General features: G+C 36.0%; 1 protein-coding gene across 1 annotated transcript in view; it reads left to right on the forward strand.

Annotated features, from left to right (window-relative positions):
- Positions 1 to 9,534: 9,534 nt before the first annotated feature.
- LOC137633843 (uncharacterized) overlaps positions 9,535 to 14,963 on the forward strand; it is a 12,580-nt gene continuing 7,151 nt past the window's right edge. Inside the window, exon 1 of the mRNA XM_068366083.1 lies at positions 9,535 to 10,440. Coding sequence (XP_068222184.1) covers positions 9,535 to 10,440 — 906 coding nt within the window. The remainder of the gene's footprint in view (positions 10,441 to 14,963) is intronic.

The following is a 14,963-nucleotide window of genomic DNA, read 5'->3' on the forward strand; positions in this document are numbered from 1 at the left end:
AATTTATGAAATAATTTTAAGCATCCAATTTATTAATTAAACCAATAGGCATTTCGAACCAATTTTGTTTTCCTTCAATTTATGAAACAAATGATTCTAAGCTTCCAGTTTATTAATTAAAGCAATTGGCATTTCAAACCAATATTATGTAACTACAATTTATGAAACAAATTTAAACATCTAATCATGGTGAGTGTCCGATGGAGATGGTTTGGGCATGCTCTTAGCACTCCCCAAGAGAGATTGGTTCACCAAATGTTTAAGTGGGCTCCACAAGGTACTAGAAGAGCTGGAAGACCCAGGCCTACATGGCTGAGAACTATGAAACGTGAAGTGGGAGATGATGAATGGAGAAGTATTGACTTAGAAGCTCAAGATGGAAACGACTGGCGAAATCTAACCGAGGACTTTTGCGTCAATAGGCGTAGATGATGATGATGATGATAATAATAATGATAATAATAATAATAATAATAATAATACTAGAGACGACGGGTGAAATCTGACTGAGGCTCTTTGCTTCAATAAGCGTAGGAGGAGATGATGATGATAATAATGATAGAGACGACGGGCAAAATGTGACCAAGGTCTTTTGCGTCAATAGGTGTAGGAGGAGGAGGTGATGATGATGATGATGATGACGGGTGAAATCTGACCGAGGCCCTTTGCGTCAATAGGCGTAGGAGGAGATGATGATGATGATTTTATTAATTAAACCATCTGTCATTTCAAAGCTGATCATTTCTCTTGTAGTTTCTGAAATTTCACATCATGTCAAGCGGCGTCAAAACTTGCGTAACACGCACTCTTATTACGAGGAAACATTTGGTGGCTTTGTATGCGTGTTTGTTTACGCCGAAGTGCATTTTTACACGCGGGCGATCATGCTTGCGTGACCATTTGCATATTTTATGATAACTACGAAAGTGGTGAGAGACACGCACCGCCTTTTCCGATGAGGTCTCTCCGCTCATATTGATGACGGCGTAGCTTTTAAATATGTTTCTTTTTTCTTTTCTCTGTGGTCGGGTTGCACGATTCAACATATATCTCTCTACTGGAAAACTGGCTTTGGAATTCTTGTACTTGCTTCCGTTCTCCTTGTGACTTTTTTTTTTTCATTTTTTTTTGCGGTCGGAGTGCAGGAATTAACAATGATTTATCTCTCTCTCTATACTGCAAAACTGGCTTTGGAATTCTTTTGGTTGCTTCTGTTCTCCCTGTGACTTTTACTTTTAAATAGTTTTAAATAAAATTTTGTGCTCTGATGGCACGATTCAACAATCATTTATCTCTCACTACTGCAAAACTGGCTCTGGAAATCTTTTGCTTGCTTCTGTTCTCCCTGTGACCTTTACTTTAACTTTTACTTTGAAATAGTTTTAAAAAATATCTAGTGTTCTGATGGCACGATTTAATAATTATTTATCTCTCTATACTGCAAAACTGTCTTTGGAATTCTTTTTCTAGCTTCTGTTCTCCCTGTAAACTTTACTTTGACTTTTACTTTTGAATAGGTTACTTTGCGGTCGAACTACACGAGTTAGCAATCATTTATCCCTCACTAATGCAAAACTGGCTTTGGAACTTTTACTTATTTCTGTTCTCCCTGTGACCCCTTCTTTGACTTTTATTTTCCCCTAAAAAAGGTTGTAGTTCTATATCGCTAACATCCATGTAAGATTGAAATTTTGTCCTAAGATTCAATTTTGCACATTTAGTCTGCACCTTTGATCCCTTGTGAAAAATGCAGCCAAAGTATAGATCATTTAACTTTAAATAGATTAGGTTTGAGCTTCTGATAATGTATGGATCAGAAACTTTTGCTTTAAGACGAAAAGAGGAAGCATAGATTGAGAGAACGGAGTTGAGGAGATGAAAATGCTGAGGTGGATTATTTGAATATAGCTGCCAGAAAGATTGGAAAATGATAAAATAAGAAGAATGGCAGGCGTAGTAAAACTTACAGAGGTCATGAGTGTCACGACTGAGATAGTGTGGACACGTGTTGAGGATGGATGGTAGGGAGGGAGAGGAGAGGGCTTGGGAGGAATCTGTTAGGGGAGAAGATCAAGAGGCAAGCGGAGAATTAGGAAAGAAGAAGAAGATTAAGGAGTTTTCTTGGTTCTCATTTTTCATTTTTCCGTATTTAGGTTTGGTCTAGAAAAGGGTATAAGGTTATTAGGTTTTTGGGATCAGTAGATTTTACACTTTACAAAAAAGATAAAAAGAAAAAAAAGAATAATAATAAATCATAACGTAATTGAAAAGGGAAAATCATTTCAATTATGGAATATTTTACGGACCAACCTTCTTGTTTATGTTATGTTGACCTAATTTCATTCTGAGAAAGAATAATGTTTTCTAATACTGGCATATACTAGACTTGAATATCGCGTATATAAACAAAAATTTCAAATGATTAAAAGCTTGAACTTCTAGCCCTTGTCAAATGAATGTATTTTCCTTTACAAATGTATGCACCTTATGCCCTATTTCTCGTTCGTATAATATATATCAAACTTTTTCTACGAATGCCAATCCTACCTATTTTTCATTCTGCCCTTATTTTAAAATAAAATCCTCTAATGATCTTACATTCTACATGTTGTGCTATTTAGAAAATAGTAAATTGTATGCTTTCACAAACCTTCCGTTATATATGTGAAAGAATATCCATATAAATAACTCCAGGTTTGTATTAGTTAACGAAAAATACAAATTATCTCTTAATGTGTCAGGTTTCCTTACTTCATATATTTTAACTTGAAAGTGTCATACTATATATATATATATATATATATATATATATATATATATATATATATATATATATATATATATATATATATATATATATATATATATATATATATATATATATATATATATATGTACACACACACACACACACATATATATATATATATATATATATATATATATATATATATATATATATATATATATATATATATATATATATATATATATATATCTTGAAAAGGTTCCACAATGATGTAAGACGTGTTTGAAAAATTGGTGTATATTTGTAGATATTACAAAATGCGTTTAGAGCTTTCGTCCATCATCTGTGGACTTGGTCACTAAAATGTTTATAAAATTACAAGTCAGGTACTGATATAAGGAAAAACAGAAATACATAAACAATTCAAATACATAGCCATATAGTTAAAACAGATTAAAATCAATTACAAAATGATTTCAGGTTGTTGGGCCCTTGTCCTTTCCAAAATTCTTTGAGATCTTCTGGGTGGTATGTTACGATGGTCACTGGCCAATTCGATGTTTTGGTAGTTCCGGTCGTTTGTCACTTGCAATGTCTGTGGAGGATGCACCTGTGACGGAGAGACTGAGGAGGAAGCATCTCTTATCTTGGCACATATATTCCTACAGTTACGAATTTTGCTCCTCCTACATATTTCTTCACTGATGTTTTTATCTTCCACTATTCCCCTGTTACCCTCAAAAGTCTTGTTCAAAGAGATCACAGCACCTTCAATCGTTCTCCTGATTGCTCTGTCACGGCACTTGTAAACAATTTCTGCCTTGTTGAAGGCTATTGCATGGCTTTTCTCCCAAGTATGTCGGGCTATGGCACTATAGTAGTTCCCCGATCTGCAAGCTGCAATATGTTCCCTTTTCCTCTCTTCCAACGAGCGGCCGCTCTCCCCGATGTAGCATTCCTCACAATCCTTACATGGAATCACATATACTCCTATCTCACCATCATCTTTACCTGGGTTGTTATTAATGAGTTTCTTCCTGAGGGTATTCTCATACTGAAAAACGATATTATATCCCGGTGTCTCTCTACACAAACCAAGAGAGGAATTGGCGATTTCTTTGTTGTAGGGAAGCAGCAGAGATGTTTTAAAATCAGGCTTATCAGTTTTATCAAGGGGATTAAAATATATCTTTCTAGCTTTTTTGTGACAATGTTCGATAAAATATTTAGGGTAACATAAGTTCCTGAAACTGTCTATTAAAAACTCAATTTCTCTATCAATATAAATAGGGTCACATAGACGATATGCTCGGATAAACAGATTTGTTAAAACATTTGATTTGACTTTAGCATCATGATATGAAAAGAAATGAATGTATGAATTGGTGTGTGTGCTCTTTCTAAAAACAGAAAATTTAAAAGACCTATTCACGTTATCTCGGTGAACTATCAAATCGAGAAAGGGTAATTGATTATCAGTTTCTCTTTCCACAGTAAATTTTATGGAGGGTACATAGCCATCCAGTAAATTTAAAAACCTTCTAAAAGCCTCCTCATTATGTTTGTATACAATAAAAATATCATCCACATACCGTACCCAAATTTCAGGTTTTATTTCTCTTGGTAATTTGTTAACATACAACTTCTCAAAAAACTCCATACAAAGGTTGGCCAGAACCGGGGATAGGGAAGAACCCATTGAGACTCCCATCTTTTGTTGATAAAATGAACTTTCAAATTCAAAAATAGTAGATTCTACTGATATCTTAATTAGCTCACAAAACTTACCTATAGGCAATGGTGGTTTAAAAATGCCATCTTCGGCGAGTTTAGTGAGATTTTCCAGCACAAAGTCAAGGGGTACATTTGTAAACAAAGAGACTATATCTAAGATGTACATTCGACCCACATACTCCCTTTTCTTGATCTTTTCTAAGAAATCAGCACTATGCTTTAAGTGAGAATCAGAGATGGTACCCATCAATTCGCCAAGAGTCTTAGCCAACCATGTAGATAAATCAGTCTGTGGGGTGTTACAGCTAGCTACTATAGGTCTTAGCGGGATACCTACTTTATGTATTTTCGGTGTACCATAGAAATAACTAAATGACGGTAACCTTCTGGTTAGTTTACTATAAACAATATCTTTAGTCTCCTTACTTACCCCGTTGTTAACAACCGATTTTATTCTCCTATTAAACTCAGATTGAATGTATTTAATTGATGGTGTTTTCGTTAGCTTAGCGTAGGTATTTTGGTCATTTAAAAGTCTGTAAGCCTTGATAAGGTAGTCAGTTTTGTTCATGATTACTACACATCCTCCCTTATCAGCCTTTGATATTTTCAAATTATGACTTTTCTTTAGCTTATTTAGCGCCTGCATAAAGCGCTGGGGTAAATGATTTACTTTATTGCTAAAACTGCTGAATAGAATTCCCTTAATAAACTCAAGATTAAATTCTGCGTGCTTGAAATTATATTGATTTATATTTCCTATTCCTCTTACAAAGTCTGAATTCTCAGTACCCAATGAAAAATTCAAACCTAAGCTTAGAATTATTTTGCAATTTTCATCAATATTAGTATCAGTAAGAATTTTAATATTATCATTATTAAATGATTGATTCCATGTCGAGATATTACATAGATGAGCCAGTTTCCTATCTAGTTGTGCCTTGTGTGCCAAGGATTTGTAGAAAGCTACCTCACCTGCACTTGACACAATCCAATCAAAACTGACATCAGACCTCCTGCACAAGACGCTCTCACGTAGCTGGTTCTTTAGGTGACGTATCTCCATGAGGATTTCTTCTTTCTTGAATTTAGCCTGTTGTATTTGGTCTTCCAAGAATAGTCTTTTGTATTTCGGAAAAGGCTCCCCACCAAAAGATTCTCTGTGCAGCCACCCAAACATCTTTGGCATGACTTGTTCTGCAACACATTCTTGCAAGAATTTTATCTGATTCTTCAAACGTAGACTGGCTATGCATCTTCTTTCATACACCCTGTACTCCTGTAGAACATCAGCTCCCAATACTTGTCGAATGTAGTTACCAACAGTGTTTGTCATTAGACTGAGATGTGCGTAGAACGTGGATACAATAAATGGTGCAAACAAGTACAATGTCGTACTTCCTTGTTATCTTGAAAAGGTTCCACAATGATGTAAGACGTGTTTGAAAAATTGGTGTATATTTGTAGATATTACAAAATGCGTTTAGAGCTTTCGTCCATCATCTGTGGACTTGGTCACTAAAATGTTTATAAAATTACAAGTCAGGTACTGATATAAGGAAAAACAGAAATACATAAACAATTCAAATACATAGCCATATAGTTAAAACAGATTAAAATCAATTACAAAATGATTTCAGGTTGTTGGGCCCTTGTCCTTTCCAAAATTCTTTGAGATCTTCTGGGTGGTATGTTACGATGGTCACTGGCCAATTCGATGTTTTGGTAGTTCCGGTCGTTTGTCACTTGCAATGTCTGTGGAGGATGCACCTGTGACGGAGAGACTGAGGAGGAAGCATCTCTTATCTTGGCACATATATTCCTACAGTTACGAATTTTGCTCCTCCTACATATTTCTTCACTGATGTTTTTATCTTCCACTATTCCCCTGTTACCCTCAAAAGTCTTGTTCAAAGAGATCACAGCACCTTCAATCGTTCTCCTGATTGCTCTGTCACGGCACTTGTAAACAATTTCTGCCTTGTTGAAGGCTATTGCATGGCTTTTCTCCCAAGTATGTCGGGCTATGGCACTATAGTAGTTCCCCGATCTGCAAGCTGCAATATGTTCCCTTTTCCTCTCTTCCAACGAGCGGCCGCTCTCCCCGATGTAGCATTCCTCACAATCCTTACATGGAATCACATATACTCCTATCTCACCATCATCTTTACCTGGGTTGTTATTAATGAGTTTCTTCCTGAGGGTATTCTCATACTGAAAAACGATATTATATCCCGGTGTCTCTCTACACAAACCAAGAGAGGAATTGGCGATTTCTTTGTTGTAGGGAAGCAGCAGAGATGTTTTAAAATCAGGCTTATCAGTTTTATCAAGGGGATTAAAATATATCTTTCTAGCTTTTTTGTGACAATGTTCGATAAAATATTTAGGGTAACATAAGTTCCTGAAACTGTCTATTAAAAACTCAATTTCTCTATCAATATAAATAGGGTCACATAGACGATATGCTCGGATAAACAGATTTGTTAAAACATTTGATTTGACTTTAGCATCATGATATGAAAAGAAATGAATGTATGAATTGGTGTGTGTGCTCTTTCTAAAAACAGAAAATTTAAAAGACCTATTCACGTTATCTCGGTGAACTATCAAATCGAGAAAGGGTAATTGATTATCAGTTTCTCTTTCCACAGTAAATTTTATGGAGGGTACATAGCCATCCAGTAAATTTAAAAACCTTCTAAAAGCCTCCTCATTATGTTTGTATACAATAAAAATATCATCCACATACCGTACCCAAATTTCAGGTTTTATTTCTCTTGGTAATTTGTTAACATACAACTTCTCAAAAAACTCCATACAAAGGTTGGCCAGAACTGGGGATAGGGAAGAACCCATTGAGACTCCCATCTTTTGTTGATAAAATGAACTTTCAAATTCAAAAATAGTAGATTCTACTGATATCTTAATTAGCTCACAAAACTTACCTATAGGCAATGGTGGTTTAAAAATGCCATCTTCGGCGAGTTTAGTGAGATTTTCCAGCACAAAGTCAAGGGGTACATTTGTAAACAAAGAGACTATATCTAAGATGTACATTCGACCCACATACTCCCTTTTCTTGATCTTTTCTAAGAAATCAGCACTATGCTTTAAGTGAGAATCAGAGATGGTACCCATCAATTCGCCAAGAGTCTTAGCCAACCATGTAGATAAATCAGTCTGTGGGGTGTTACAGCTAGCTACTATAGGTCTTAGCGGGATACCTACTTTATGTATTTTCGGTGTACCATAGAAATAACTAAATGACGGTAACCTTCTGGTTAGTTTACTATAAACAATATCTTTAGTCTCCTTACTTACCCCGTTGTTAACAACCGATTTTATTCTCCTATTAAACTCAGATTGAATGTATTTAATTGATGGTGTTTTCGTTAGCTTAGCGTAGGTATTTTGGTCATTTAAAAGTCTGTAAGCCTTGATAAGGTAGTCAGTTTTGTTCATGATTACTACACATCCTCCCTTATCAGCCTTTGATATTTTCAAATTATGACTTTTCTTTAGCTTATTTAGCGCCTGCATAAAGCGCTGGGGTAAATGATTTACTTTATTGCTAAAACTGCTGAATAGAATTCCCTTAATAAACTCAAGATTAAATTCTGCGTGCTTGAAATTATATTGATTTATATTTCCTATTCCTCTTACAAAGTCTGAATTCTCAGTACCCAATGAAAAATTCAAACCTAAGCTTAGAATTATTTTGCAATTTTCATCAATATTAGTATCAGTAAGAATTTTAATATTATCATTATTAAATGATTGATTCCATGTCGAGATATTACATAGATGAGCCAGTTTCCTATCTAGTTGTGCCTTGTGTGCCAAGGATTTGTAGAAAGCTACCTCACCTGCACTTGACACAATCCAATCAAAACTGACATCAGACCTCCTGCACAAGACGCTCTCACGTAGCTGGTTCTTTAGGTGACGTATCTCCATGAGGATTTCTTCTTTCTTGAATTTAGCCTGTTGTATTTGGTCTTCCAAGAATAGTCTTTTGTATTTCGGAAAAGGCTCCCCACCAAAAGATTCTCTGTGCAGCCACCCAAACATCTTTGGCATGACTTGTTCTGCAACACATTCTTGCAAGAATTTTATCTGATTCTTCAAACGTAGACTGGCTATGCATCTTCTTTCATACACCCTGTACTCCTGTAGAACATCAGCTCCCAATACTTGTCGAATGTAGTTACCAACAGTGTTTGTCATTAGACTGAGATGTGCGTAGAACGTGGATACAATAAATGGTGCAAACAAGTACAATGTCGTACTTCCTTGTTATCTTGAAAAGGTTCCACAATGATGTAAGACGTGTTTGAAAAATTGGTGTATATTTGTAGATATTACAAAATGCGTTTAGAGCTTTCGTCCATCATCTGTGGACTTGGTCACTAAAATGTTTATAAAATTACAAGTCAGGTACTGATATAAGGAAAAACAGAAATACATAAACAATTCAAATACATAGCCATATAGTTAAAACAGATTAAAATCAATTACAAAATGATTTCAGGTTGTTGGGCCCTTGTCCTTTCCAAAATTCTTTGAGATCTTCTGGGTGGTATGTTACGATGGTCACTGGCCAATTCGATGTTTTGGTAGTTCCGGTCGTTTGTCACTTGCAATGTCTGTGGAGGATGCACCTGTGACGGAGAGACTGAGGAGGAAGCATCTCTTATCTTGGCACATATATTCCTACAGTTACGAATTTTGCTCCTCCTACATATTTCTTCACTGATGTTTTTATCTTCCACTATTCCCCTGTTACCCTCAAAAGTCTTGTTCAAAGAGATCACAGCACCTTCAATCGTTCTCCTGATTGCTCTGTCACGGCACTTGTAAACAATTTCTGCCTTGTTGAAGGCTATTGCATGGCTTTTCTCCCAAGTATGTCGGGCTATGGCACTATAGTAGTTCCCCGATCTGCAAGCTGCAATATGTTCCCTTTTTCTCTCTTCCAACAAGGAAGTACGACATTGTACTTGTTTGCACCATTTATTGTATCCACGTTCTACGCACATCTCAGTCTAATGACAAACACTGTTGGTAACTACATTCGACAAGTATTGGGAGCTGATGTTCTACAGGAGTACAGGGTGTATGAAAGAAGATGCATAGCCAGTCTACGTTTGAAGAATCAGATAAAATTCTTGCAAGAATGTGTTGCAGAACAAGTCATGCCAAAGATGTTTGGGTGGCTGCACAGAGAATCTTTTGGTGGGGAGCCTTTTCCAAAATACAAAACACTATTCTTGGAAGACCAAATACAACAGGCTAAATTCAAGAAAGAAGAAATCCTCATGGAGATACGTCACCTAAAGAACCAGCTACGTGAGAGCGTCTTGTGCAGGAGGTCTGATGTCAGTTTTGATTGGATTGTGTCAAGTGCAGGTGAGGTAGCTTTCTACAAATCCTTGGCACACAAGGCACAACTAGATAGGAAACTGGCTCATCTATGTAATATCTCGACATGGAATCAATCATTTAATAATGATAATATTAAAATTCTTACTGATACTAATATTGATGAAAATTGCAAAATAATTCTAAGCTTAGGTTTGAATTTTTCATTGGGTACTGAGAATTCAGACTTTGTAAGAGGAATAGGAAATATAAATCAATATAATTTCAAGCACGCAGAATTTAATCTTGAGTTTATTAAGGGAATTCTATTCAGCAGTTTTAGCAATAAAGTAAATCATTTACCCCAGCGCTTTATGCAGGCGCTAAATAAGCTAAAGAAAAGTCATAATTTGAAAATATCAAAGGCTGATAAGGGAGGATGTGTAGTAATCATGAACAAAACTGACTACCTTATCAAGGCTTACAGACTTTTAAATGACCAAAATACCTACGCTAAGCTAACGAAAACACCATCAATTAAATACATTCAATCTGAGTTTAATAGGAGAATAAAATCGGTTGTTAACAACGGGGTAAGTAAGGAGACTAAAGATATTGTTTATAGTAAACTAACCAGAAGGTTACCGTCATTTAGTTATTTCTATGGTACACCGAAAATACATAAAGTAGGTATCCCGCTAAGACCTATAGTAGCTAGCTGTAACACCCCACAGACTGATTTATCTACATGGTTGGCTAAGACTCTTGGCGAATTGATGGGTACCATCTCTGATTCTCACTTAAAGCATAGTGCTGATTTCTTAGAAAAGATCAAGAAAAGGGAGTATGTGGGTCGAATGTACATCTTAGATATAGTCTCTTTGTTTACAAATGTACCCCTTGACTTTGTGCTGGAAAATCTCACTAAACTCGCCGAAGATGGCATTTTTAAACCACCATTGCCTATAGGTAAGTTTTGTGAGCTAATTAAGATATCAGTAGAATCTACTATTTTTGAATTTGAAAGTTCATTTTATCAACAAAAGATGGGAGTCTCAATGGGTTCTTCCCTATCCCCAGTTCTGGCCAACCTTTGTATGGAGTTTTTTGAGAAGTTGTATGTTAACAAATTACCAAGAGAAATAAAACCTGAAATTTGGGTACGGTATGTGGATGATATTTTTATTGTATACAAACATAATGAGGAGGCTTTTAGAAGGTTTTTAAATTTACTGGATGGCTATGTACCCTCCATAAAATTTACTGTGGAAAGAGAAACTGATAATCAATTACCCTTTCTCGATTTGATAGTTCACCGAGATAACGTGAATAGGTCTTTTAAATTTTCTGTTTTTAGAAAGAGCACACACACCAATTCATACATTCATTTCTTTTCATATCATGATGCTAAAGTCAAATCAAATGTTTTAACAAATCTGTTTATCCGAGCATATCGTCTATGTGACCCTATTTATATTGATAGAGAAATTGAGTTTTTAATAGACAGTTTCAGGAACTTATGTTACCCTAAATATTTTATCGAACATTGTCACAAAAAAGCTAGAAAGATATATTTTAATCCCCTTGATAAAACTGATAAGCCTGATTTTAAAACATCTCTGCTGCTTCCCTACAACAAAGAAATCGCCAATTCCTCTCTTGGTTTGTGTAGAGAGACACCGGGATATAATATCGTTTTTCAGTATGAGAATACCCTCAGGAAGAAACTCATTAATAACAACCCAGGTAAAGATGATGGTGAGATAGGAGTATATGTGATTCCATGTAAGGATTGTGAGGAATGCTACATCGGGGAGAGCGGCCGCTCGTTGGAAGAGAGGAAAAGGGAACATATTGCAGCTTGCAGATCGGGGAACTACTATAGTGCCATAGCCCGACATACTTGGGAGAAAAGCCATGCAATAGCCTTCAACAAGGCAGAAATTGTTTACAAGTGCCGTGACAGAGCAATCAGGAGAACGATTGAAGGTGCTGTGATCTCTTTGAACAAGACTTTTGAGGGTAACAGGGGAATAGTGGAAGATAAAAACATCAGTGAAGAAATATGTAGGAGGAGCAAAATTCGTAACTGTAGGAATATATGTGCCAAGATAAGAGATGCTTCCTCCTCAGTCTCTCCGTCACAGGTGCATCCTCCACAGACATTGCAAGTGACAAACGACCGGAACTACCAAAACATCGAATTGGCCAGTGACCATCGTAACATACCACCCAGAAGATCTCAAAGAATTTTGGAAAGGACAAGGGCCCAACAACCTGAAATCATTTTGTAATTGATTTTAATCTGTTTTAACTATATGGCTATGTATTTGAATTGTTTATGTATTTCTGTTTTTCCTTATATCAGTACCTGACTTGTAATTTTATAAACATTTTAGTGACCAAGTCCACAGATGATGGACGAAAGCTCTAAACGCATTTTGTAATATCTACAAATATACACCAATTTTTCAAACACGTCTTACATCATTGTGGAACCTTTTCAAGATAACAAGGAAGTACGACATTGTACTTGTTTGCACCATATATATATATATATATATATATATATATATATATATATATATATATATATATATATATATATATATTTATGTAAATATATGTATATATATATATAAATATATGTGTGTGTATATATATATATATATATATATATATATATATATATATATATATATATATATATATATATATATATATACATATATATATATATATATATATATATGTATATATATATAGATATATATATATATATATATATATATATATATATATATATATATATATATATATATATATATATATATATATATATATATATATATATATATATATATATATATATATATATATATCTCCAGATCAAACCCGTCGCTAAAGTCGAAGTCAGGTCCTTAATATCGAACAAGGTTTTGGACATGTCTTGTTGAAAGACTTGTACACTTAAAAAAAAAAATCTTCCATGAAATTTAATATATCTTCCAATATATTTCACAAATTAAACATCAGCTCCATTTGAAGGAATCTCCAAGGACCTTGCTGAACGCTTTTCACAAAGAAATAGAATTGGCAAATCCCATCGCGTGCCATTTTGGCACTCTGGTTTTTAAACTCTTTGTCTCCGCGAGACTCTACTGCTACTAGTAAATCAAGAAAAGACGAAAAGCCTACAATAAAAAATAACAAAAGTAACTTTCCCGAAGATTCGCAATAAAAAAAAAGAGAGGAAGAAAGAAACTTCGATAAAATGTACTCTTAAAAACGACCGACTTAGACAGGGGTTTAAATGTCAACTCGGACCTAGCGACTAGTTTCCTTCTGAGCCGTCAAACCGCGAGAGGAAATTCCCATTCATTATGCATCGCTGTAGGGAGGATGCGATGTCAGCAGCACGTCCTGCTTTGTGCATTTTTCATGCTGAACTTACGTTTTCATTTGCCATTGGACGAGGCCTTGTCTCTTGTGGATCGACGAGAGAGAGAGAGAGAGAGAGAGAGAGAGAGAGAGAGAGAGAGAGAGAGAGAGAGAGAGAGAGAGAGAGAGAGAGCAATTTATTTGATCACATCTTGTGCAGGACGTAAAGCACTTGGGGTGAAAAGGAACTTGATAAAATATAATGATTAAAGGAGAGAGAGAGAGAGAGAGAGAGAGAGAGAGAGAGAGAGAGAGAGAGAGAGAGAGAGATACGTTAGGGGTAGCCAATAAGATTAAGAGAGGGGTGGAGTTAGGTTAGGGGGGCACCCTTATGGATCGATTCTGGTTTGAACACTGGTCCTTATGAATCGATTCTGGTTTGAACACTGGTCCTTATGGATCGATTCTGGTTTGAACACTGGTCCTTATGGATCTATTCTGGTTTGAACTGGTCCTTATGAATCAATTCTGGTTTGAACACTGGTTCTTATGGATCGATTCTGGTTTGAACACTGGTCCTTATGGATCAATTCTGGTTTGAACACTGGTCCTTATGAATCGATTCTGGTTTGAACACGGGTCCTTATGGATCGATTCTGGTTTGAACTGGTCCTTATGGATCGATTCTGGTTTGAACACTGGTCCTTATGGATCGATTCTGGTTTGAACACTGGTCCTTATGGATCGATTCTGGTTTGAACACTGGTCCTTATGAATCGATTCTGGTTTGAACACTGGTCCTTATGGATCGATTCTGGTTTGAACACTGGTCCTTATGAATCGATTCTGGTTTGAACACTGGTTCTTATGGATCGATTCTGGTTTGAACACTGGTCCTTATGGATCAATTCTGGTTTGAACACTGGTCCTTATGAATCGATTCTGGTTTGAACACTGGTCCTTATGGATCTATTCTGGTTTGAACTGGTCCTTATGAATCAATTCTGGTTTGAACACTGGTTCTTATGGATCGATTCTGGTTTGAACACTGGTCCTTATGGATCAATTCTGGTTTGAACACTGGTCCTTATGAATCGATTCTGGTTTGAACACGGGTCCTTATGGATCGATTCTGGTTTGAACTGGTCCTTATGGATCGATTCTGGTTTGAACACTGGTCCTTATGGATCGATTCTGGTTTGAACACTGGTCCTTATGGATCGATTCTGGTTTGAACACTGGTCCTTATGAATCGATTCTGGTTTGAACACTGGTCCTTATGGATCGATTCTGGTTTGAACACTGGTCCTTATGAATCGATTCTGGTTTGAACACTGGTTCTTATGGATCGATTCTGGTTTGAACTGGTCCTTATGGATCGATTCTGGTTTGAACACTGGTCGTTATGGATCAATTCTGGTTTGAACACTGGTCCTTATGAATCGATTCTGGTTTGAACACGGGTCCTTATGGATCGATTCTGGTTTGAACTGGTCCTTATGGACTGATTCTGGTTTGAACACTGGTCCTTATGGATCGATTCTGGTTTGAACACTGGTCCTTATGGATCGATTCTGGTTTGAGCACTGGTCCTTATGGATCGATTCTGGTTTGAACACTGGTTCTTATGGATTGATTCTGGTTTGAACTGGTCCTTATGGATCGATTCTGTTTTGAACACTGGTGCTTATGGATCGATTCTGGTTTGAACTGGTCCTTATGGATCGATTCTGGT

Source organism: Palaemon carinicauda, chromosome 43, assembly GCF_036898095.1.
Source record: "Palaemon carinicauda isolate YSFRI2023 chromosome 43, ASM3689809v2, whole genome shotgun sequence".
In the NCBI taxonomy this organism is placed as follows: domain Eukaryota; kingdom Metazoa; phylum Arthropoda; class Malacostraca; order Decapoda; family Palaemonidae; genus Palaemon; species Palaemon carinicauda.